Source organism: Arvicanthis niloticus, chromosome 6, assembly GCF_011762505.2.
Source record: "Arvicanthis niloticus isolate mArvNil1 chromosome 6, mArvNil1.pat.X, whole genome shotgun sequence".
Taxonomy (NCBI): Eukaryota; Metazoa; Chordata; class Mammalia; order Rodentia; family Muridae; genus Arvicanthis; species Arvicanthis niloticus.
The window spans coordinates 50,861,563-50,884,305 of record NC_047663.1 but is presented as its reverse complement, the minus strand read 5'-3'; the positions used below and the strand labels follow the sequence as shown (position 1 = coordinate 50,884,305).

Sequence of the window (22,743 nt, the reverse complement as noted above, 5' to 3'; positions counted from 1 at the left end):
CTGTCTGTGTCGGCTGTACTGAAGGCATGCCCGTAAGAAAGTGTTCAGATTAAAACAGCTGCTGCTGAGTAGTGTGTGTGGCCTGTTCCTTTGCATCCTAGGGTTCTGGTTCCATTGAGAGGCAGTTTTGATGCTGCTACTTAACATGAAGATGGACCTGGCAGTGTGCAGCAGGAGCCTGTGTTCCAGAATCAAAACAAACCAACCAACCCATAGACTTTAATTATAAAGCAAAGTCAAATTTTTAAATAAAAATTTATTCAAATTTTATTCGAATAAATAAGATTTAACGGAAGGAATAACAAAAGAATAACCACACCAAAGTTTATCCAAAATGCTTCTTTATAAATTAGATAGTGCTACCTGTTTGTTTTACAGCACGGGTTTGTAAGCCTTCTGTTGTGTTAACTTCAGGTGGTGTCAGAAGTTGACATGATTTCGGATATCATTGATTTGCTTCACCATTTCCCTTATATGTTCACCCCTGCAAAATCATCAAAATGAGTTGTTAGGACCTCCACCATTCTAAATAGGGTTTCTTTGTGTAGCCCTAGCTGTCCTGGAACTTGATCTATAGACCAGGCTGGCCTCAAACTCAGATCCATCTGCTTCTGCCTCCCAAATACTCAGATTAAAGGGGCGCACCACCATGCCCAGTGGCTTTGCTAATACTGAATAACCTGAAAGGGTTTCGGGTGAACAGCAATTATTTTCTGTGTGGTGTTGGGGACCATACCCAGGACACATCAGCCACTCAGCTAAAGCACAGCCCCATTGCCAACCATAACTGGGATGACTTTTGATTATACAACAAAATTATAGGAGAGCCACTACTTTCCATCCCACCATATTCATTTAAGCCTCTTGTCTTCTGTGCCCCCATTCTGCAAGCAAACTCCTAGACTCAGGATTCTTATCCAGGCAGACAGGCAGCTTTTGGTATACTGCCAAGGAAAACCTGCCTCACAACAGTAGGTGACTGCAAAGTATCAACTTACTCTTCTTTCAGGATGGACTGAATGCACTTTCGCTGGTAGGCACTCAGAGTAATAGTGGGCTTCTGAGGACTCAGCACTTTTTCCATCTTTCTCTGTTGATAATCTTTTTTCATAGTAACCTCAAATATCAAACAGAACATAGACATTTTGACTATGGTTTGCCACACATTTTTACAGTATCTATTTTATTGTTTACATCTTATAAAACTATTTCTTAGATTAGCCAGCCTGCACCCATTCTTACCTGTTTGATGGCATTGCCTAGATGTCGAAGTTGATCAGGTATCAACTGTAATTCTTTCTTCATGTCTCTCTCACTGTCAGAGAGAACTGGGAGCTGAGTATGAAAACTATGAAGCACTTTTTTCATCCTTAAGAAAAGGAAGATATGAGTAAAATGTAAGTAAAGACTGCTAATTATAAGGTAAACAAATTTTGTAAGTCAAGAATTTGGTGTGTGAGGATACAATAGAGAAGGAGTAGGGGACAGTATCTCATGATACTTCAAAGGGTTGGAGGATCCATCTTACTCTATAGGTATGTGAACACTGGCAGTACCCAAATACTTGCTGCATCATTAACCCTGTGTGGGCAGGGAACTGGATGCTTCATGGCCCCTGACCTGTTCATGATATCTTCTTGTTTTTCTTTGGCTTCCTCATATTTGTCAGCTAAGCGCTCGGCCATTTCCCGGAGACTTTTTCTGAAGAAATGAGAAACTCTTAGGGTCCATGTAACGCGGCACAGCATCCTGAGTGAGGTGCAGTCCACTACGCTCCACTGTTTTCTCCTCTCTGGTTTTGATACATACCTCTCCTCTCGACAGTAATTGAGATCTTCTAGTTGTTTCCTTTTCTGGTCACATAATAATTTGACCCTTCAAAAAGAAGCAGCAGTCAAGTTGAAAGGAAAGCCAGGCTCCCACAGACAATTATTGAGCCAACCCCTAGGCAAGGATTAGTGGCTGTTCAACATAAGACACTACCTCCGTTGAATCTCCTCCTTGGCCAGGTCCTGCTTGAGAATGTACTGTTCTCGGAACACCTGGGTGGCCCTGCTGATCAGCTGGAGACACTCCTCGGGAGGGGGAGCCAAATCCTTTTCAGATGATCTTGCAGAACAGTTTCTGTCATTATTCTTGTTAGCCAGGTAAAACAACCAAATAGACAAGCCCCAGACTAGCTGAAGAGATGTGCCAAGTCCACTCCCATCACACCACAGTAAGGACAGAAAGGACCAAAAGCAATGATAAACACTTGCTAGCAAGCACAAAGCCGTAAGTTCAATCCCCATTTTAACCAGAAAGCCCATTCTTAAAACTCATATGCCCTAAATCCCATACTTGAGAAATGCTGGGTTGGTGGCACTTCGTTGCAAGATTCTTTTAATATGCTTCTCGAAGGAGTCTGGAGTTTCAGCCAGAATGCGCAGTGGAGACTCTGCCACTTCAGCATCTTCTCGGGTACAGAGGAGGGGAGGAGATGCTGGGTGGACTGTACTTCTGCAAAATAAACAAGTCAGGTCCACTGAGGTATCTCACTGGCAAATATTTCCCTAGTATTTTTTTTTTTAAACACCTTATTTATTAGGTATACAGCATTCTGCCTGCATGTACAATGGCGTGCCAGAAGAGGGCACCAGATCTCATTACAGATGGTTGTGAGCCACCATGTGGTTGCTGGGAATTGAACTCAGTACACCTTAGGAAGAGCAGTCAGTACTCTTAACCTCCAGTCCTTTCCTAGTATTTCTTTTGTTTAAAGTTGCTAGAATTTGTTTTTGTTTTTTTGAGATAGGGTTTCTCTGTGTAGGTCTGGCTGGCCTGGAACTCACATTGTAGACCGTCTGGCCTTGAACTCAGAAATCCGCCTACCTCTGCTTCCCAGGTGCTGGGTCTAAAGGCGTGTGCCACCACTGCCTGGCTAAGTTGCTAGAATTTTAATGTCTCTCTTTCTCTCTTTTATTTTTATAAAGCAACATAAAATTTATACTTATATTGTTTTTTTCTTGTCAAACAGTATAACTAGACAATCTTTTAAAAAGCATGTAAAGATAGTAACTGAATGCAAACACATCATACTTCTGTCAGTATTCAGAAGTACTTGTTCTGAATGGACACCAAGAGACTGGAGGGTCTCATGTTTGACACCCCAGTGACTTGGTTTTCATGTCTATTCCTACGTTTTTTATAAATCCCGACCTTCCAAGGCTGCTGGAAAAGGAAAATGGTGATTACAACTTAATACCAAGAGGACACCCAGGAGAACATCTTGTACCTGAGCCTGACATGCAACAGTCAATTAAATCCACTCACAACAATGTCATTCAGGGTCTTGATCTTCTGTACTTGGGAGAAAAGTAGCTGGGTGCAGGGAATCACAATAGTAATCTCAGATGAGGTAAAGCCTATTCTAGGCCAGCATGACTGCAGACTGAGACCCAATCTCAAAAACAAACAGAAAAGCTATGATTTTTCAGTTACAAGTAGGCAAAACAAGCCAAAAAAAAAAAAAAAAAAAAAAAAAAAAAAAATCCCACCATGTCTAAATGAAACTTTTCAGCGGTGGTAAAGAAAACAGAAATACTGACTGAATTCAGACGCCAAAGCTTCTAACCTCCAACTAGTCATCGAGGGCATCTCCAGCTCTGATTTGGCAGAATTAAAGAGAGTTATGTTGCAAGTATGGAATGGGACTTACAATAAAGGCCTTATTAGACATTCATAGGTACTGGTGATGCAGATCATTGTGGGCCCCAGGATATCCGGGACGATCCAGAATCCTCGAATTGGAGCTGGCTGCCTGGAGAGAGAGAATCACAGTTAAGTTACAAAGCAGCAAAGGCACCAGAACCAATAGCAGCCGTGACTGGTCCATGGCCTTTTGGGGCCTGTGACATCCTGACAGTGTAGTAACCACCACAAACATGGTTATTTGGAAACATAATGTACTTTGATCAGTTTAAACCAAGCTCCCACTTAGTAGCAATCTATGAGCTATTTACCTAGGGATACACAGCTTATGTTTTTCTCTCCACTAACAAATAAGGCCCATCTATCTATCTCAATGAACATAGTCCAGTGTCTACAGACTGCTCAGAGACCTAAAGGAACTGGACTCTTACACACCCAGTGACCCAACCCCTGCCACAGGCCTTCATTTGGTGTGCACTGCATTGTTTCCTTTCTATCTCTTTCACCAGAAGTGGAGAAAAAAAACCAAGGGTCTCAAATGGGAACTGTTACCTCCACCAGTGTGCTTTATTAACTGGTCTACATGCCTGTTCTACCTGTGCCTAACCACATTCCTGCACCTTGTGCCATCAACTGTATAGTTTCAAAGTGTCCTGTTACGCATCTCCTCTCAGCTTATAAACAAGCACATGTTCTGTTATGTCCATCAGACATTCCCCACTGTGGCTTTATGGCAAACTTCATTGTGCCAGGTCTGTCTCCCTCTAACCTGTTCTTTATTTTGTAACAGCAACCATGTATGAGTGTATAGTGTATATACAAGTGCCTGTCACACATCTGTGTGTAGGCACAGCTTCAGTTTGGTCCCTCGAGCCAGGGTTTCACTGAGCTAGGCTGGCAACCAGTAAGTCCCAGTTATCCTCCTGTTTCTGTTCCTACTAGGGAGAGGGAGAAACAGGACTTGGCCATACCTAGTTTTTATACCTATTTAGAAGTTTAAACTCAGATCTTAAAGCTTGCTCAGCAAGTGCTGTTACCCACTTCCCCATCCTTTTTTTTCTCTTTTTAAAATAAACTTTATCTAAAAAGGAGGGAGAAAAAAAAAACCCTTGCAAATAAACATCACACACTAAAATCAACCAAAGTCTATACTTCTCAATGAACTTTGTCTATACAGTTATCAGTATGTAATCCATATACATAAAAACGTGCATATACAATATGTTAACCAGTACAGGTCAGTAACTAAAAAGAAAACTGAGGCTACAGCTCAGTGATAGAATGTGTGCCTAGCATACACAAGGCCCTAGGTTCAATTTTAGTGTTGCTTGTTTATCTCAAGTCTGTCTGTCTCTGACTCCCGATCTTTTCCTGGTCAACATTTGTCAGAAGCACAGCTCCAATGCTGACATTTTTACTATTCTAGACCATTTCAAACTTTAGGCCCATACACATAAATGTATACTAGGCTTTTCTATTTAAAACATTCTAGAGAGACATCACTATCTTCCCAAATCTGCTCTTCTACATCCTGATTTTTCCAAAGGGTACCACATCTATTCATTTACCCAGACAAGACACTTGGGAACCATTTTATGCACCTCTCTTTACTCATCAATGTAACTGAATATTCATTAGGCACTCTTATATTCTGAGAAAGTAGCACAAAGCCAACAGAGAATCCTAATAAAAAGATAAGGGACAGCCTTTGTAGTGCACACACCCACAGGTTGGGGGGGGGTATGCTACAAAGAAAGCCCCAAATTAGCTTGGAGAAAGACAAGAAAATAAAAATTATCTAAGAGAAGATGGCAAGCTACAATTTGGGACACAGGAAACTGTAGAGTGGTTCTGAAGCACAAGAAAGCTTTAGATAAATACCTGATAACCACGATACTCTTACAAGTGAAGAAGGTCCTTACCTGCATGGCAATGGCTTTGTACAAAGAATGTGCTCCACAAAGCATTTCTGCTCAGCAGTGAGTTCCTGTAAACTATCCTTATCTTCTTCATCTACAAAAGAATGCATTATAGAAATTACGGTACTTGAGCAAAGCTGCAAATTCAAGTGCTGTCATTGCCAAACGGATTTGAGTTCTCCTCTCAAGCCACTGCTCTTTACTGAGGGTGCCCTTCTCAGACAGAGCCCAGCCGAGCAGTTATTGAGAGCTGCTGGCTACTGGGAGAGGGAGAGCCAGTTTTCATAGCGTGGGGCTCCCGGGAGGTGAGCATGCTCTAAAGCATGGTGCCATATACATGACAATATAGGCAGCACAATTTGGACTCAAGCTATTTAAAAAAAAAAAGACATGGAGTTGGGAAGGGGCTGAGGCTTAAGTCACAGATGTGAGGAGTCAGGGAAGATGTTTGTGTGAGGGAGTGACTGTGATCAAAGTACACCTGCATCGACGAGTCTCAAAAAATAAATACAGTCAAAAAAGAAAACCTTTCAGTCTGCCATTCAGCACGGTGTTCGCTGTCAGGTTGTCACAGGTGCTCTTTATTATTGTGACAACATTTCTTTCTAAAACTAGTTTGTTCTCTCTTTTTTTTTTTTTTTTTTTTTTTTTAAAGTAGTGTGGAGGATCAGAATCAATTCTACATGCTAGGCAAATGATCTACCATTGAGCTATATTCCAGCCCTTTGATTGTTTTTAACATGAGGAGATGTTAATATTCTGAATTTTTTTATATATGAAAAAAAAATCATACAGCTTTTCTCTTGTATTCTATTTTTATGTTAACACATTATGGAGCTAGATGCTAAAGAAAGCCTGGGTTTCTGGAATACCAGTCAATTTCTTATGTCTATCATTTGTCAAACATACTTGACTCTAGTTTATATATTTTGCTTGGCTTTGGTATTACAGGTTGAGGTAAGAAGTGCTAATTTAGCCGGGCGGTGGTGGCGCACACCTTTAATCCCAGCACTTGGGAGGCAGAGGCAGGCGGATTTCTAAGTTCGAGGGCAGCCTGGTCTACAGAGTGAGTTCCAGGACAGCCAGAGATATACAGAGAAACCCTGTCTTGAAAAACCAAACCAAACCAAACCAAACCAAACCAAACCAAACCAAACCAAACCAAACCAAACCAAACCAAACCAAACCAAACCAAACCAAACCAAACCAAACCAAACCAAACCAAACCAAACAAAAAAAAATGGAGAATCAATATTTTAAATGTAAAGTTACTTGGTCTTGGGCAAGTGGTATCCTTTCCTTACATTCCAATCAGTTCTGACATCCATCCATTTCATCTAGGCCTTCTAACCATGTTCAGTTTTCCCTTACAATTTTAAATTTCTACAGGCTTAATAGTAACCTACCTTTGTTTTCTGACTATAGTAACTTTAGGTTTTCGTTCTAGTATTTGGTCTGTCTAGCTAAAGGTTCATCAGCTCTGATGATGGATGATCAGTCTAAAGAAGTCTGGTCTCACTGATTCTACTGTTTTCTTCTCCAAACTACATTTTGTCAGAATCTCTGAAACTTACTAGGAAATACAGAAACACAGTAACTCACCTGATCCAAGAAATTTGTGCAGTTTGTGAATCCAAGTCAGCCCCACACTGTGTACTCCAGCTTCATGGCTACAGTGGTATCTGGAAGGACACTTGGGATCTGCAAGTGGGATCATCAAAGATACAAAAGTAGCAACTAGAAAACCTGAAGAATTTTCCCCAGTAGCTTACAAAGACATGGTGATGAAATTGTCTACAGGATTTTCACAGTTGTGCACTGTTGTCAGGGACTTGAAAGATTTTAATCTGAATTCCATTTTCAAATTAAAAGCAACAGACATGGGCTGGAGAAATGTCTCAAGAGGTTAAGAGCACTGGCTGCTCTTCAAAAGGTCCTAAGTTCAATTCCCAGTAACCACATGGTGGCTTATAACAATCTATGAGATCTGGTGCCCTCTTCTGGCCTGCAGCCATACATGTAAGCAGAACATTGTACATAATAAATAAATCTTTAAAACAAAACAAAACAAAACAAAACAAAAAAACCACCACTACCACCAACAGATACAATGTAAATATTATTTTCTTTTCTTCTTTTGAGACAGTATCTTAAGAAGCCCTGGCTAGCCCTACTCTGTATGTAGACCAGGTTGGCTTCCAGTTCAGTGATCCTCCTTCCTCTTGCCTGTGCTAGCAGGTCTAAAGTTGTGCGCTACCATGCCTGGTCTGAAATTACATTTCAGAAAATGGAAGCTGTGAACTGACCTCAGAAAGTTTTACAAATAAACTCACTTACAAGACATTAAGTCACACCAAGTAAAATTTACTGCCTTTGCCAGGCGGTTTAGAGAAGACAGCCTTGGGTAATAGCTGCCTGGGAAAAGTGGGCCTGGTCTTTGAGGGGTGAACTTTTGACAGCTCTACTTTGTGGAGCTGTCCATTTGTCCAAATTTGGAATTTCTGTATCTGCAAAACACGTTTAACTGTTCCAAGTGTAATCTGGTGTCTCTGTTTCTCTGCCTTGGCTGTCCTAGAACTCACTTTGTAGACCAGACAGGCTCAAACTCACAGAGATCCACCTGCCTCTGCCTCTTGAGTGCTGGGATTGAAGGTATGTACTACCATAGCTTGGATATAGTTCTGATAACTTTAAAAAAAAAGTAATTTACTATAAAAATTTTCAAAGATGTTGGGTCTAGTAGTGCACGCCTGTAATCCTGGCACTTAAGAGGCTGAGGTAAGATGATGCCGACTTTCAAGTCAACTGTGCTGCATACTAAGACTGTTCAAGAGAGAGAACAAATAAGTAAACAAAAGCTAAGTATGGTAATGGTAAAGGTAAGTGTAAGAAACCCTAGCACTGGCAGATGCATGCAGACAGAACTGTGAGTTGCATACCAACTTGGGCTACACAGTGAGTTCTAGGCCAGCCTGGGTTACACAAGATTTTGAGTCAGCCAAGGCAAGCCAAGCCAAACACCTAACCAACCCAAATAACAAAACACTGTCTATCAAATCATCACTCTGAACAACAAAATACTGAACATTTTTATTTGTACAAATTTGAGACTTAAGACACAAACCAGCTCATCTACCATTGTTTAAAAGTATTTTTTCAAACCATTTGGAATGTTAAGAGTCTCCAAGGAAAAAACTTTAATACTGTGATATAACAGAAAAGTTATTTCTGAAAAAGGCCAACATTTAAGCCATTTTTTTGTTTTGTTTTTCGAGACAGGGTTTCTCTGTTATAGCCCTGGCTGTCCTCAAACTCAGAAATCCACCTGCCTCTGCCTCCCAAGTGCTGGGATTGAAGGGTGCGCCACCACTGCCAGGCCATTTAAGCCATTTTAAAAGTTTAGTTCAGTAACTGTACTATGCCTTAAGCACAGATAAGAACAAGTCAGAAATGAGTTTCACAAGAGAATGTTACTTTCATTCAAAGAACCAAGAAAAAAATGTTTGGACTCGAGATATCCAAAAAGACATGCTGTGATGGGTACTCTTGGCTGTCAACTTGACCACATCTGGAATTAACTAAAACTGAAGCAACTTGGTATATTTTCTTGATTGAATTATTTGAAGTGGGAAGATCTACCTTAAATCTGGGCCACACCTTCTGCTGGCAGCCTGCATAAAGTGAAAGGAAGACAGAAGCTTTGTTCTTCTGCCTGCTTGCTAAAACTCCTGCTTCACTGACATTAGAACCTACTTCTTGGAGACATACACTGAAGGCCAGCTGAGACATCCAGCTTCATAGACTCAACATGTACTGGATTTTGGTCTTTCCATTGGAATACAGCCGTTGGTGAACCACAGTAAGACACGCTAATAAATCCTCTTTCTGTATTAAGTGCCATACCTGTCTGCTACCTGCCACGACAATAATGGACTAACCCTCTAGAATTTTAAGTAAGCCCACATTTAAATGTTTTTTTTGTTTTGTTTTGTTTTTTTAAGAGTTGCCTTGGGGGAGCTGGAGAGATGGCTCAATGGCTAAGAGCACTGGCTGCTCTTCCAAAGGTCATGAGTTCAATTCCCAGCAACCACATGGTGGCTCACAACTATCTGTAATTGGATCTGATGCCCTCCTTCTGGTGTTTTAAGGACAGTGTGCTTGTATACATTAAATAAATAAATAAATAAATAAATAAATCTTAAAAAAAAAAAAAAAAAAAAAAAGTTGCCTTGGTCATGATGCCTCTTCACAGCAATATAACAGTGACTAAGAAACGGAATACCTTACATTACTTCACCTCACTGTGTGCTCATCTATCAAGTTCTCATACTTCATGTCTATACTGCTCAAAACACTAACTAGACATGTGTAGTGACTTTTCTTTGCAGTTTTATTATATAAGGAATATTGCTTTGATATATAATCTGAGAAGGCCTTGAACCTTCTGATTAGGCCTTCTGTTGAGATTAAAGATATGACCACTATGCCAACTTTTGTTAGGATCAGGAAAAAGTCATCACCAAACACATGAGTGGCATCAGTGGGCAAAGTGCCCACCATTCAGGCCTGATCCTCAGAATCCCTGTAAAATGGAAAGAATCAGAGAGTGTCCTCTGATACCCAAAATCTTACACGCATGCGTGTGCACACACACACACACACACTATAATAAATAAAATTAAGTATTCGAGTAGAGCCACAATGAGTATGTTAAAAGGATTGCCTAGGAAAGAGTGTACTGTGTAGTTAACTAAAAGTCCATAAAGAATCCAATTAACTTTTCAAAATTTGAGAGCACAGAAATAAACTACACGGTAAGTAATAAACTATACAATGCTAAGTTGGTGTAAATACAATGGGTAAACACCTTACCTCTGTGCAGTTTAATTGAACAGGAAAAGTCAGAAGCAAAGGGATCATCCTCTCCAGATGCCAGTTTCAGGGCAAGCTCTAGCTCAACACACTCAAACACATACAGAGAAGGGATGAGGTCGGCCCTGGGATCCCAGGACTTTTCTAACTGTTAAAAACACAAAGGGGAAAGAAAGACCAAAATTTCGACCTTTCATGAATTTGAAAATGTACACAAATACAGAAACAAAAAAAGACGGGTCAGACAGTCCTTTCAAATGTTTGGTCAGATAGTTCTACTGCATCCTTAAACATCTATCTCCTCTGTTAGCCTTAAACAACAATAGCACAAACATCAGAAGCCTGGGGAAAAGTCAGTCTAGTGGCCCAAAGGTCAAAACGTTTGTTACCAAGGACTAGACTACAGAAGTCAAGCTGGGTATGGTGCCTGTCTTTAATATGCAGGAGGCAGAGACAGACTGATCTCTGTGAGTTCCAGGCCAGCTTGGTCTACATAGCAAGTTCCAAAACAGACAGGGCTACATAGGAAGACACCATCTTAAAAAACCAAAATAAAAAAAAAAAAAAAAAAAAAAAAAAAAAAAAAAAGACTATAGACCAGAATCAGCATCAACAGGTGTTAATAAATGAGTAGGAAATTGGGCACATACCTGTAATTACAGCACTAAGTGGGAACATTAACGCAGAGGAATTTCAGTCACAGACCACCTTGGCCTGTATAGCAAGTTTAAGGCCAGTCTTAGCCACAAACAGGAGTTAGAGAAATGGCTCAAGGTTAAAAGCACTGTCTGCTCTCCCAGATCAACCACGTTCAGTTCCCAGCACCCCAGGACAATTAAGAGCCATATGTAACTCCAGTGCCAGCACAGACACCGTTTTTCTGAACATGTATTTTTTTTTAAGTAAATTAAAAAATCAAAAACAAAACAAAAAAACCCAAAAAACAAACAAACAAAAAACCTTAAAAGCTTAAAACAAGCATGGTCTAACCTTTAATTTATCATGTATCCATATACACAATAACCTACCCACATGTTTTATCTGCAAGTATGTCTGGTGCCACTTGCATACCTGGTACCCACAGAGGCCAGGAGAGTGTGTTAAGATGTCCTGGTACTGGGGTTACAAACAGTCGTGAGCTGTAGGTGTTGGGAATTGAACCTGGGTCTTCTTGGAGAGCAGCCAGTGTTCTTATCCCCTGAGCCCTCTCTCCAGCCCCAAGAGCAATCTTCTGTTTAGAGGATTCAATTTACTGGCAGGGTGTAAACCCTTAATACAAAGGTCAGAAACAAATACAGTTTCATGAAATCTAAGTTGGGCAGTTTTCTTCTACTTGGACTCTCAATTATTCTTATTATAAAGCGTATAATTGCCAAAATATCAGAAGTTCCATGTGTAAGCTATAGTTCCTCATATTAAGCAGTCAAACTGGCCCATGAAATGTACCTGCTATTAAAGATATGAAATACAGCAACACTAGACTGTCACTTACCGTTTGATCATCTTCTTCTTCTCCCTCTAGTACAACACAGTGATACAGCATTCCCGACTCAGTCGCAATTACTAAGATATTGGGAACACAGGGCAAACAGAGTATAGCACAGGCATCGTAACCATAGTTATCTTCAGCTGCAGGATGCATAGGCAGTGGGCCCAAGAGCTTCCCAATATTCCCTGGGCTAAAGGAAGAATAAAAGCATTATCAGGAAATGCTCACAGAAGGCAATCATCCCTACTCTTCTTTGATTTTTGTCTTCCTTCAGTTACTGCTATTTTACATGTTGTTTTCCCACTTACATTCCAAGTGGTGACTCTTGGTCTGAGATCATCTTCCTTGAAAGGAAAATTGCAGTGCCTGAAGAGATTCCAGGTTTTTCTTTTGTTTAGTTTCTTTTTTCCTTTCAGACAAAGTCCTATGTAATCTAGGTTGCCATAATTCCTGATTCCCCGTCATAGCTTCCAGAGCTAGGATTCTAGGAGAATGCCATTATGCCTTCGAAGACACTGGATTGTCACACTGTGAGGTTCAGGGAGCATGACTGGCATCTCCTTGTTGTGGTAAGAGCAGAGGTTCCATCCCCTGTAATTACTGCCACCACCAGACAAAACAGAGAGACGAAGGGTTGGATAGATGGTTCACTGGTTAAGAGCACTGGCTACTCTTGAGGACCTGGGTTCCATTCCCAGTACCCACATGTGGCTCACAAATGTTTGTAGCTCCAGTTCCAGGGGATCTGATGTCTACTTCTGGCCTTTGCCAGCACTGCATGTGTATGGTACACATACATATAAGTAGGCAAAACACTCATATACATCAAAAACAGATAACACTGTTAACTCTCCTGACAATTTCGCTTCTTGTGTGCTCTCTGCCTCTTTCAACACATCCTTCCAGAGTGTTATCTTACTTTTCTCTCTTGTTTTCTGGGCTCAATGAGTAAACCCAAGACCTAAGCCAAAAAACAAAACAAAACCAAACCCAACAATAAAAAAGCAAAACTCACATCTAAAAACAAACAAACAAACAAACAAACAAACAAACAATGCTAAAACCCCTGGGTGTCCCAGGTATAAACACATGGCACTCCAGTCCGTCCCTGTCCTTCAGCTCTGCTCAGAAACAACTGTGTTCTTTCAGAACAGACCTCAAGCATTTTCCTTACCAAGGTATGTAACTCCATCAAGTCTAACTTCAGTATTTGTTGTGTTTTTTACCTGAATTCACTGCTCTAGATCAAGATGTCAAGTCACTGAACCTTGACTGGCATCTGTGCTTTTTTTGCATACTCTAGTCTAGGACACCTTTGTGACTAACGTAGTCTGTTTCTTGATGGTTCATTTAGCTCTGAGACTTGTTAAGTCCCATACTACAAAATTTCCTCTAACTCCTTTACTCAAAATAATGTCTGTAAAGTCTCCTTCCTTTGAGCACTTATTTCGTCTCACTACTAGGGAGTGAATCCTTATGTCTATGTGTATACATGCCTGTCCCTCCACAATTTCAGTATCAGATTACATCTAATCATTCCCACCCATGCTGCTTGTTTACATAAGAGAAACAATGCCTTTTCAGTTAACTAGCCGACGTTGTGAGCCAAATTTTGCCTTATCTTAAACTATACAACTTCCTTAAACAAACAAGAAAGTAGATAATCAAATAAAGTGTACCTTTTCTCTGTGCCCCAGAGACAGATGTGGATCTTAAGTTGAACAGTGGTGATGCAGATAGCAACAGTGGCTGGTGCCTTCCCTTACCTGTATAACAGGCTGACGTAGGTGAGGAAGGTCTCCCCGTTCTCATACAGGATGTACAGTGGATACGCCACTACTTCTCTGTCTTTCTGTTCAAATATATTCTTTGAGACGGTTACCAGTGGCCCAAAGTCAAATGCCACTGCAGTCTCTCCTAGAGACGCCGTATATGCTCTTCTGCAACAGAGTTGAAAAAAGATTGTTGAAAACAAAAATTATTATGAATAAACAAATTCTTATAAAAATTGGTGAAAAAATTTAATTTTGAAATAGTTTAAATATGCAGACACAAACAACACATATATAGAAATACAAGAAATGGAAGAAAACATGAAAATCAGATGAATACAAATTTATTCATTCCACAAACATTTACCACTCACTATATGCCATGTACTTTTCTAGGGTCATAAAATATACCAGCAAATTAAAGAAAGGCTCTGCCTTCTAGTCAGAAAAAAAAATTAACACATTCAGAAAATGATTTTATTTACTTATTTATTTTTTGCTGTTGCTGCTACTTTTGGTTTTATTGAGACAGGTCACACACTATAACACAGACTGACTTAACCTGTAACAATCTTTATGTCTTGGCCTTCTGAGTGTTGGGATTACAGACATGTGTCATTATTCCTGAAAGAAAGTGGTATTAGAGAAAGGAGGGCTGATGGGTGTTGGTGGGAGCACTATTTAAAGTCACCTGTGTCTCGGGAGGAGCTACCGTGTGAGAACCTGTCTCAAAAAACAGAGCAGGAGCCGGGCGATGGTGGCGCACGCCTTTAATCCCAGCACTTGGGAGTCAGAGGCAGAGGCAGAGGCAGGCGGATTTCTGAGTTCTACAGAGTGAACTCAGTGTAGCCAGCCTGGTCTACAGAGTGAGTTCCAGGACAGCCAGGGCTACACAGAGAAACCCTGTCTCAAAAATCCAAAAAAAAAAAAAAAAAAAAAAAACAGAGCAGGAACTCAGTGGGGAAAGGTACTCGACTCCAAGACTGACAGGCTATATTTGATCCTCGTGATACTCATGGTAGAAGACTCCTTGAAGAAGGCATGAGCACACACATGCATGCAACATGAGCTTATGTACACACACAATAAGCAAACAGAGACAGACAGACAGAATGACTGGAAACAGGTATGAATGACTACTCTGTGCCTACACAAATGCTAAGCAATCTTCTTTTCCTGGTACTAATGTTGGAGTGATGTTTTTGTACCTTGTGTGAAGATGTGTCTCTGTCCTTCCTTGCCTGCCTATGGCACCTTCTGATTGATTAAAATAAAAAGCTTATGGCCTACAGCAAAAGGCAGAACAGTACGGTGGGACTTCCTGACAGAGAGAAGTCACGTGGACTCAGTCAGATGTATGAAACTGAGGAGAGGTAACAAACCAGCCACGTGGCAAAACTTAGATTAGTATGAACGGGATAATTCCCAAGTCAGTGCGCCTGGCGTAAGGCCTAGACATTCATTAGTAAATATAAGCCTCCGCATCACTGGGGATCTGAGGTAGGCATAGAAAAGGTTGACGCAATTACATACTAGAGGATGAACCCAGGGCCCAGTGCATGTTAGGTAAGTACTCTACCTAACTATAACTATTATTAAGCTATATTCAAGGTTGCTGAGCAGTTTTTTTTTTTTTTAAAGATTTATTTTATGCATGTGAATACATTGTCACTCTCTTCAGAGACACCAGAAGAGGGCATCAGATCCTATTAAAGATGGTTGTGAGCCACCATGTGGTTGCTGAGAATTGAACTCAGGACCTCTGGAAGAGCAGTCAGTGCTCTTAACCACTGAGCCATTTCTCCAGCCTCCACTGAGCACTTTCTAATGAATGATTCATTTCACTGAGCAATAATTCTAAGAAATGAGCTCTGCCAATTTTTATATTCACAGATTGTAGTTTCAGAAATGAAGCTTAGTACAACTAGAAAACTTTCCCAAGATGCCAAAGCAGGCAAATGGTGGAGGCTCGACTAGAACCAGGTGGGGTGACAGACGACAGAGCAGAGGTTTATTTTGTTTTTTGAGACAGCGTTTTCCTGTGTAACAGAACCCTGACTGTCTATGTAGACCAAGCTGTTCTTGGAGATCTGCCTGCCTCTCCCTCTAGAGCGCCGCGGTCAAAGGCAGGCACCACTACCCCACCCAGCTAGAGCAGAGTTCTTATCACTGTATTTGCTCTACTGCCTTTTATATACATACTGCCTATCAAAAACAAAAACCACCTACTACCCAACTAGGTTAGCTGCAGAAACATACTACAGGAAAGAAAATGCCCTGACTCAAGAACAGGATGACCTCTGAGCTAGGTCCTGCCCCATCATGGAAATGATGCACTGGAATTTAAGCAGGCACCCTGTTTCTTCACACCATTTAAGTAAATGTTCAGTGCTGGGACAACCAGGGAGTAAACAGTTCCAGGCTGCAGCAACCCCTGGCTCACAGCAGTAGAAGAGATAAATTCGTTCATGGAATTATATCCCCAACTCAGGCTCTCAGCAGCCCCACAAATGAAGATCAAGTAAATATAAGTAAGCGATCATCAAGGATGAGAAAACAACATGACTGTAGGACAGGAAGAAACCAACACAGATTTAAGTACAGCACCATCACTCCCACTAGGACTTCCAAGTACTGAAGCTATCAAATACAGAATAAAGATGCATACAATACTCAAGAATTATATTTAGAACAAAAACTAAACATGAAGATAACTAAATGAAAATACCAAAAACACTGGCAGCAGCTTTCACTTTAACCATGTGTACTACATATGACCACGTGTTGTGCTCATCAGAAAGACTGATCAGAAGGCCGGACAATTTGGTTTTGAAGTTCAAAGGATGATTCCATTTGTGGTAAGAGTAAGCCAGAATGTGTAGTAGGTAAGAATTAAAAAAGAAGCCAGGAACACAAGATAATCAGAAAATCTAGGCATAGAGGTACACACCTTTTTTTTTTTTTTTTTTTTGGTTTTTCAGACAGGGTTTCTCTGTGTAGCCCTGGCTGTCCTCGAACTCAGAAATCCGCCTGCCTCTGCCTCCCAAGTGCTGGGATTAAAGGCGTGAGCCACCACCGCCCGGCTGAGGTACACAACCTTAATCCCAGCACTTGGGAGGCAGAGGCAGGTGTATCTCTTTGAGTTTGAGGCTAGCCTGGTCTACACGATGAGTTCCAGGACAGCCAAGGCTATCTAGAGAGATTCTGTCTCAACAAAACCAAACAAACCTAACCCTGTTAATCAGAAGGACTGAGTCTATTCTATCTCAGAGCTGGGAGCTGGGCAATCAGCTTACACTTACTCTGTGAGTGTAGACAGAGTATACTGCTAAGTCTCCAGCCCAGTACTTTGCCATTTGTAGAACCGTTCAAAATTTTATTATGTATTGTTTCTGTCAATCATATTTTAGAATATCTCAAAAAGAGACCATGCTGTTAGATATAGTGACATTCAGATTTGTGACTTCTTGTTAAAATATCACAAGTATTCTAAAACTCACCTCTGGAAATTCTGGTAGTTACTGGTAAGACTGCATTTATAGTCTTTATAAACAGTATTTTAGCACACAAAAACTTACCCTTTATTGAGTATTAAACTTTCCTCTTCTGCTTCTGAAAGCACAATCACCTTAGTGGGTGTCTGAGGCTCACGGAGAGAGTAAATTCTAGAAAAAAGAAAAAGTCTCTTTGAAGCTCACACTAACTCTATCACCTGGGAGGCTGAGTCAAGAGGACCACCAAGTTACAAGTTACATGGGTTACAGAGTAAGAAACTGTCTCAACAAAATACAAGTTTTCTTTCATTTCCAAGAAAGGAAGCCCTTCCCCCACACACTCAGTTCTTAAGAATTTTCCTAACGAGCTGGAGACATGGCTCAGCTGTGTGAAGAGCACTTGATGCTCTTGCAGAGGAACCAGGTTTGATCCCTAGCACCTACATGGAGGCACACATCGTTTCTAACTCCAGGTGTAGGGGATCCTTCCCCTTCTGAGCTCCTTGGATACTAGGCACAGATACAGTACACATACAGGCTGGCAAAACACCACACACATAAAATACATCTAAAATAAATTTTAAGAGAATTTTTAAAAAATCTCAAATCACCAATTCTTAAATCACCTCTTTGTCAAATATCTTGCTATTTCTGGCGATGTTGCTATCTCCTGCTTATCTACATAAGAGGGAGGCTTAGGAGTTGAAGAAATGCTATCTTTAGCAACTTTTTTTTTGTGGGGGGAGAGATGGGTAACAGTGCTGGTGGCGGAACCCAACACCTCAACCATAGGTATCTGACCACTGAGCAACATTTCCCACATTTATCAAAATTCTAAGGCAGCTATTGCACATGACTGCACCTCCATTCCTTCTATCTGGAGATCCTTGTGTAGTCATCTCACTACGGCTCCTAGCTTGCCAGGCTCCCTTTAATCATACCACGTGTCTTTGTCTTCAATACAAAACCACACAAAGCATGTCTTAGTGTTTTACATGTCAAATATTCAGGAGACTGAATGGCATTTAGCCTGAAATCTATAAGATGCTTGTTACAAAAAGACTCAATTGTGTCATCCTTATTTTCTCATAGAGCATCATAAGAGTGAACTGTTAGCTTGGCAGAAGCAGGCAGTCCTCAGTTCTAGGCCAGCTTGGTCTATTACACAGTGAGACAGTATCTCAAGGGGGTGGGGTAGAGAATGGCTTATAGTAGGCAATGAAGTAAAACATCACCACATTCAGTGATTTAATTGTTATGTTGAGCAGTATAACACAAGCAGTAAGGAACAAAGCCTTTCCATTCACAAGGTCTAACTAGGTGAGGGAACAGTTACCTTATCACATTGTCGGACGTCAACAGCACTATGTGGGGATCCAGCATCTCACTTGGATACCATGCAGCGTGCTTCAGAGTCAGAGAGGTAGAACTGGTGAAAAATCTCTCAGCAATCGGAGTGGTGCTAAAATAAAGACAATTTTCAAGAACATTTGTTTGTAGAACTTGGATGAAACACGTTCTAACTTATTTTAACACTGTTCTTTCCTTCTTTTAAGACATTCTGAGAGCATTCTAAGAACCTATTCAAGGAATCAAAGTGAAAATATTTTCTATACTATAGCGATATATTTTATACATTTTGGTTTTGCTGGTTCAGACAGTATCTTCGTATACTAGCTGAGGTCTGGCCTTCACAATGTAGCCCAGGTTGGCCTTGAACTCACAGCAATCCTTCTGGCTCAGCATCCTGAGGGCTGGGATTACATTTGTGTATTACCACACCCAGTTTACACAGTTACAAATGTGTTTTGATATTGCCTTTTGTTTGATCCTTTTACTAATTAATGAAGTAAGGAAACTATAAGGGCAGATACTATGATGATTATTCTGATAATTAAGAAACAGTGATCTGAATACTAGCAAGCAATTTAAATAGACTCTCCTTAAGATACAGAGGTAAAGCAAAGTCTAGGTTTTTACCTTATATCCTTTTCAGTGGACTTTTTAGATTCCTACTTTTCTGGATTTTATTTATTTTTTTAATATTTGTGTGTGTGTGTTTGTGTGTGTGTGCATATGTCCGTAAAAATAAAACTGAAACCTGGGCTAAGTACACTTCTGCAGTCCTATCACTTTCATCCTGCAAGTCACAGGTTCCTGTGGTAGAGGAAGCAGGAAAGGGCTGTTAACTGGCATACTTTGTTACACTAAGTATTAAGACCCATACTTTAAAAAAAAAAAAAAAAAAAACACTTTGGCTGGGCGGTGGTGGCGCAAACCTTTAAGCCCAGCACTTGGGAGGCAGAGGCAGGCGGATTTCTGAGTTCGAGGCCAGCCTGGTCTACAGAGTGAGTTCCAGGACAGCCAGGGCTACACAGAGAAACCCTGTCTCGAAAAACCAAAAAAAAAAAAAAAAAAAAAAAAAAAAAAAAAAAAAAAAAAAAACAAAAAACTTTGAAGTAGCACAAGCCTTAATGTAGATTATTTGTCTTCTTTCTGCAACTGAATACCTGGCAGTCTGTCCAACTACTATCTAAACCTTTTAGGGCATGAGTAGTTCATGGTATGTTTATGTCATAGAACAAATGGCAATGACCAGAAAATGGCCTGACATATATAAACGGTGTTTTGGAAGGCAGGTGTTAATCCACATGTTTTGGTTCATTTTTTTCATAGTTCTTAAACTTGTGATCCTAACTACAAACTTGCAGCTATTTTTGTAAAACTAAGGGACTGATATTGTTTCTCTTAATTACAAATATTAGCACAGTATTCTAAAATAATAACAGCAGGGGCTGGGAAGGTGGCTCAGCGGTTTAGAGCACCTGCTGCTTTTGCAGAGGACCCAGAATTGGCTCCTAGCACCCTCATGGCAGCTCACAACCATCTCTAACTCCAGTTCCAGGGGATTGGACCCTTCTTGCCATCCAGGCACACAAGCACTTCTCTTACTAAATGAAGCAAAACGGTCATACACATTTAAAAAAAAAATGGACAACAACAGTATCACAGGAAGCCAGTGTGCAGGACCATACGAATGCTCAAATGTTTCAACAGTAGCACCTAAATACATTTCCACCACTTCTGATTTTACACAGATAAACACTAAATGAAAATACAACTTACCTACAGTTCACAGTTGCTTTTCCACCTTCGAATTCAGAATCCTTCCCCCATCTCTGAGGTAATTCTAACGCCATAAGTCCTTTTGTTCCTATAAGTGCTACATGGTGTTGTGTTGGACTTAACAAGACTTGATGAATTTCAAACAGGGGTGGATTAATGCAAAGTAATCTCTGAAAAATTAAAGCCATTTAGTAAAAATAGTTAATTTTAATATAAATATATTTGGCAGTTGCTTAAAACCATAATTATGCTTTAATTTTCTAAAGTTATAGAGTAATAGCATTCTAGACATGTACTAATTGTGTCATTAACTGATTATTCCCCAAGAAATGATCTGGAGGACCTAAAAGCACCTGATCCTCTTGCAGAGGATCCGAGTGTGTTCCTAGCACTCATGCTGTCTGTAACTGCAGTTCCAGAGAATGAGACACCCTCTTCTGGCTTCCTGCAGCACCCGTTTCTCTCTGTGTCTGTCTGTCTGTCTCTCTATCACACACACACACACACACAGAGACTGGCCTTAGACTCGTAATTCCAACAATCAAGAGACTGGGGCAGTAGTTCCTGGCTAGCTTGGGCTACAGAGTGATTCCAGACCAGTTTGAGCTACACAGTAGGACCATTTTCTAAAAATCAAAAGAAAAGAAACAACTGAAATAATCTGAGTTTCTGACACTTAATGGAATTTTACAGTAGGTAGACGTTGACCTCTGGCTGCACCTTGTATCAAATCTAACAAGAACTGGTCCAGGGCACACAGCAGATCTCATACATTATAGAATGAATGCCACATTTTTGTTTTTCTTGTTTGCTTGCTCCTCTTTTCCTTTTTTTTTTTTTTTTTTTTGAGACAGGGTCTAAGTAGTCCTTGAATTAACTATCTAGACCAGGATGGCCTCAAACTCAAAAAGATCTTCCTGCCTCTGCTACCAGAGTGCTGGGATTAAAAACCTGTGTCACCAGGCCTGGCTTATTTATATCTTTATGAGAGAACCACAAACGAACACGTCAATAAAGCAATGATTGGTCATAGCAAGTCTAGAATACATTCTGACCACATCTACTTTCACATGCCATTCACATGCTTGTCAATACCAAAAAGGTTTGAGAACCTAGCTAAGAGTTCGAACTCCGGTGCTTCTCCCGGGGAAGCTAAAGGTGTGCTTGTGTTTAGTTCCCAGCAAGGCAACAAACGAACCAGTTAGTAAGAATCCAGAAGAGCGAAAGGCAGAAACAGGACTCCCTTTCTCATGTTAGGCAAGTAACTTGGTCCTTTTAAATCTGGGTTAAAGCTCACAATAAACCAAAAGGTTGAGTCACAACTTTAAACAGGGTTCTTTTGGCCAAACTTTTATCCGTCTTCTTCAGAACACCGATCATTTCAAGGCCCTCTCCTTTCTCCCAGACACTCAGAACGCCAGCACCTGAGTGTCTGACAGTGACCGAGACAATAAACCTGGTTCAGAGGAATAAAAATATGAAAGCTGGACCTGTCCACCCGAAGCGGGGCGTTCCCAAAAGACGCCTGCCCAAGTGCGCTAACACACCCGCTACAGAGACAAACAGCCAAGATGGGAAGCGAACCAAAAGGCTGAGTGCTTTCAAGAAGGACTGGCGCACCTGATACTGGGAGAGAGGGGGCTCCACGCCGCCACCGCTGGGGCCTCGAAGGCGAACCACCAAGAAGGCGCTGCTTTCGGCGTCCCACAGGAACAGTTCCCCTCCGAGGCCGAAGACCAGGTTTCTCGTCGGCAAATGCGGCGGCAGAGGCGGGCACGAGGGTGAGGTCGAAGCCGCTGGTTTCTCTGTTTCGGCTAGACTCTGGTTTTTCAGGCCCTCGCGGAGCCGCAAGAACACGACGTGGTTAGGAAGCCAGCTCTGCCATAGCTCCCCATCGCCCACAGGCCCCACGGCAGCCGCCATCTTGGACTAACAGCTCTCGATTGGGGGGCGGGGAAATCTCAGCACGCTGCTGTGCGTAGCCAATCCGCGGCCAGCACTCCACAGTTTCAGCCTATCAGAGAGTAGGAATCCCGAGGAGTTGGCCCAATAGGAAAGCATCGCTAGAGGAACGCCAGGGCCGCAGGTTGACGCCAAAATGGGCTGGGCGGGGCGGAGTCAAGTCACTTCGCCGGTTTTAGGGACCGCTTTGGTGGTACAGCTGGGCCAGTTTGTGTAGCAGGGTTAACAACCAGAGATGTATGTCTGATTGTCTACTGGACACCTTCCTCTGGGTAAACCCAGAACTTTCTCTCAAGACTCACCTCCCTCAGCCCAGGTGGTGTTTACTTCTCAACGGTCACTGCTTCATCTATCCGCGGATTTCCCAGAATCTGTCACCGTGAGGGTATAGAGATTAGAGGCAGTTCCAAGAAAACCTT

At 41.3% G+C, this 22,743-nt stretch overlaps 1 protein-coding gene across 2 annotated transcripts; it reads right to left on the bottom strand.

The window, feature by feature from the left end:
• Positions 1–236: 236 nt before the first annotated feature.
• Positions 237–22,457, bottom strand: Nup88 (nucleoporin 88). Of its 2 annotated transcripts, none has more exons than XM_034504640.2 (17): positions 21,983–22,457; positions 20,363–20,532; positions 18,573–18,698; positions 17,321–17,407; positions 13,737–13,910; positions 11,974–12,160; positions 10,482–10,629; positions 7,212–7,310; positions 5,613–5,703; positions 3,698–3,799; positions 2,341–2,499; positions 1,984–2,109; positions 1,810–1,875; positions 1,621–1,701; positions 1,243–1,369; positions 999–1,117; positions 237–484 (listed from the first exon to the last, which is right to left on the bottom strand). In XM_034504640.2, exons 1-17 carry the CDS (start codon positions 22,283–22,285, stop codon positions 421–423), a joined length of 2,229 nt encoding a protein of 742 aa, XP_034360531.1. In that variant the 5' UTR covers positions 22,286–22,457; the 3' UTR covers positions 237–420. The 2 variants fall into 2 exon arrangements, with proteins under 2 accessions (XP_034360531.1, XP_034360529.1); XM_034504638.2 differs by having other exon boundaries at positions 1,984–2,124; positions 21,983–22,401.
• Positions 22,458–22,743: the final 286 nt, after the last annotated feature.

Bases quoted from the DNA above. Each gene is read 5' to 3' on its own strand.
- Nup88 (XM_034504638.2), bottom strand. From the start codon at position 22,285: ATGGCGGCTGCCGTGGGGCCTGTGGGCGATGGGGAGCTATGGCAGAGC. The intron at 18,699-20,362 runs GTAAGTTGTATT...TCTTTATTTTAG, and splicing joins AAAGCAACTGTGAACTGTAG to CACCACTCCGATTGCTGAGA. The intron at 1,118-1,242 runs GTAAGAATGGGT...TTGATATTTGAG, and splicing joins TAGGCAATGCCATCAAACAG to GTTACTATGAAAAAAGATTA.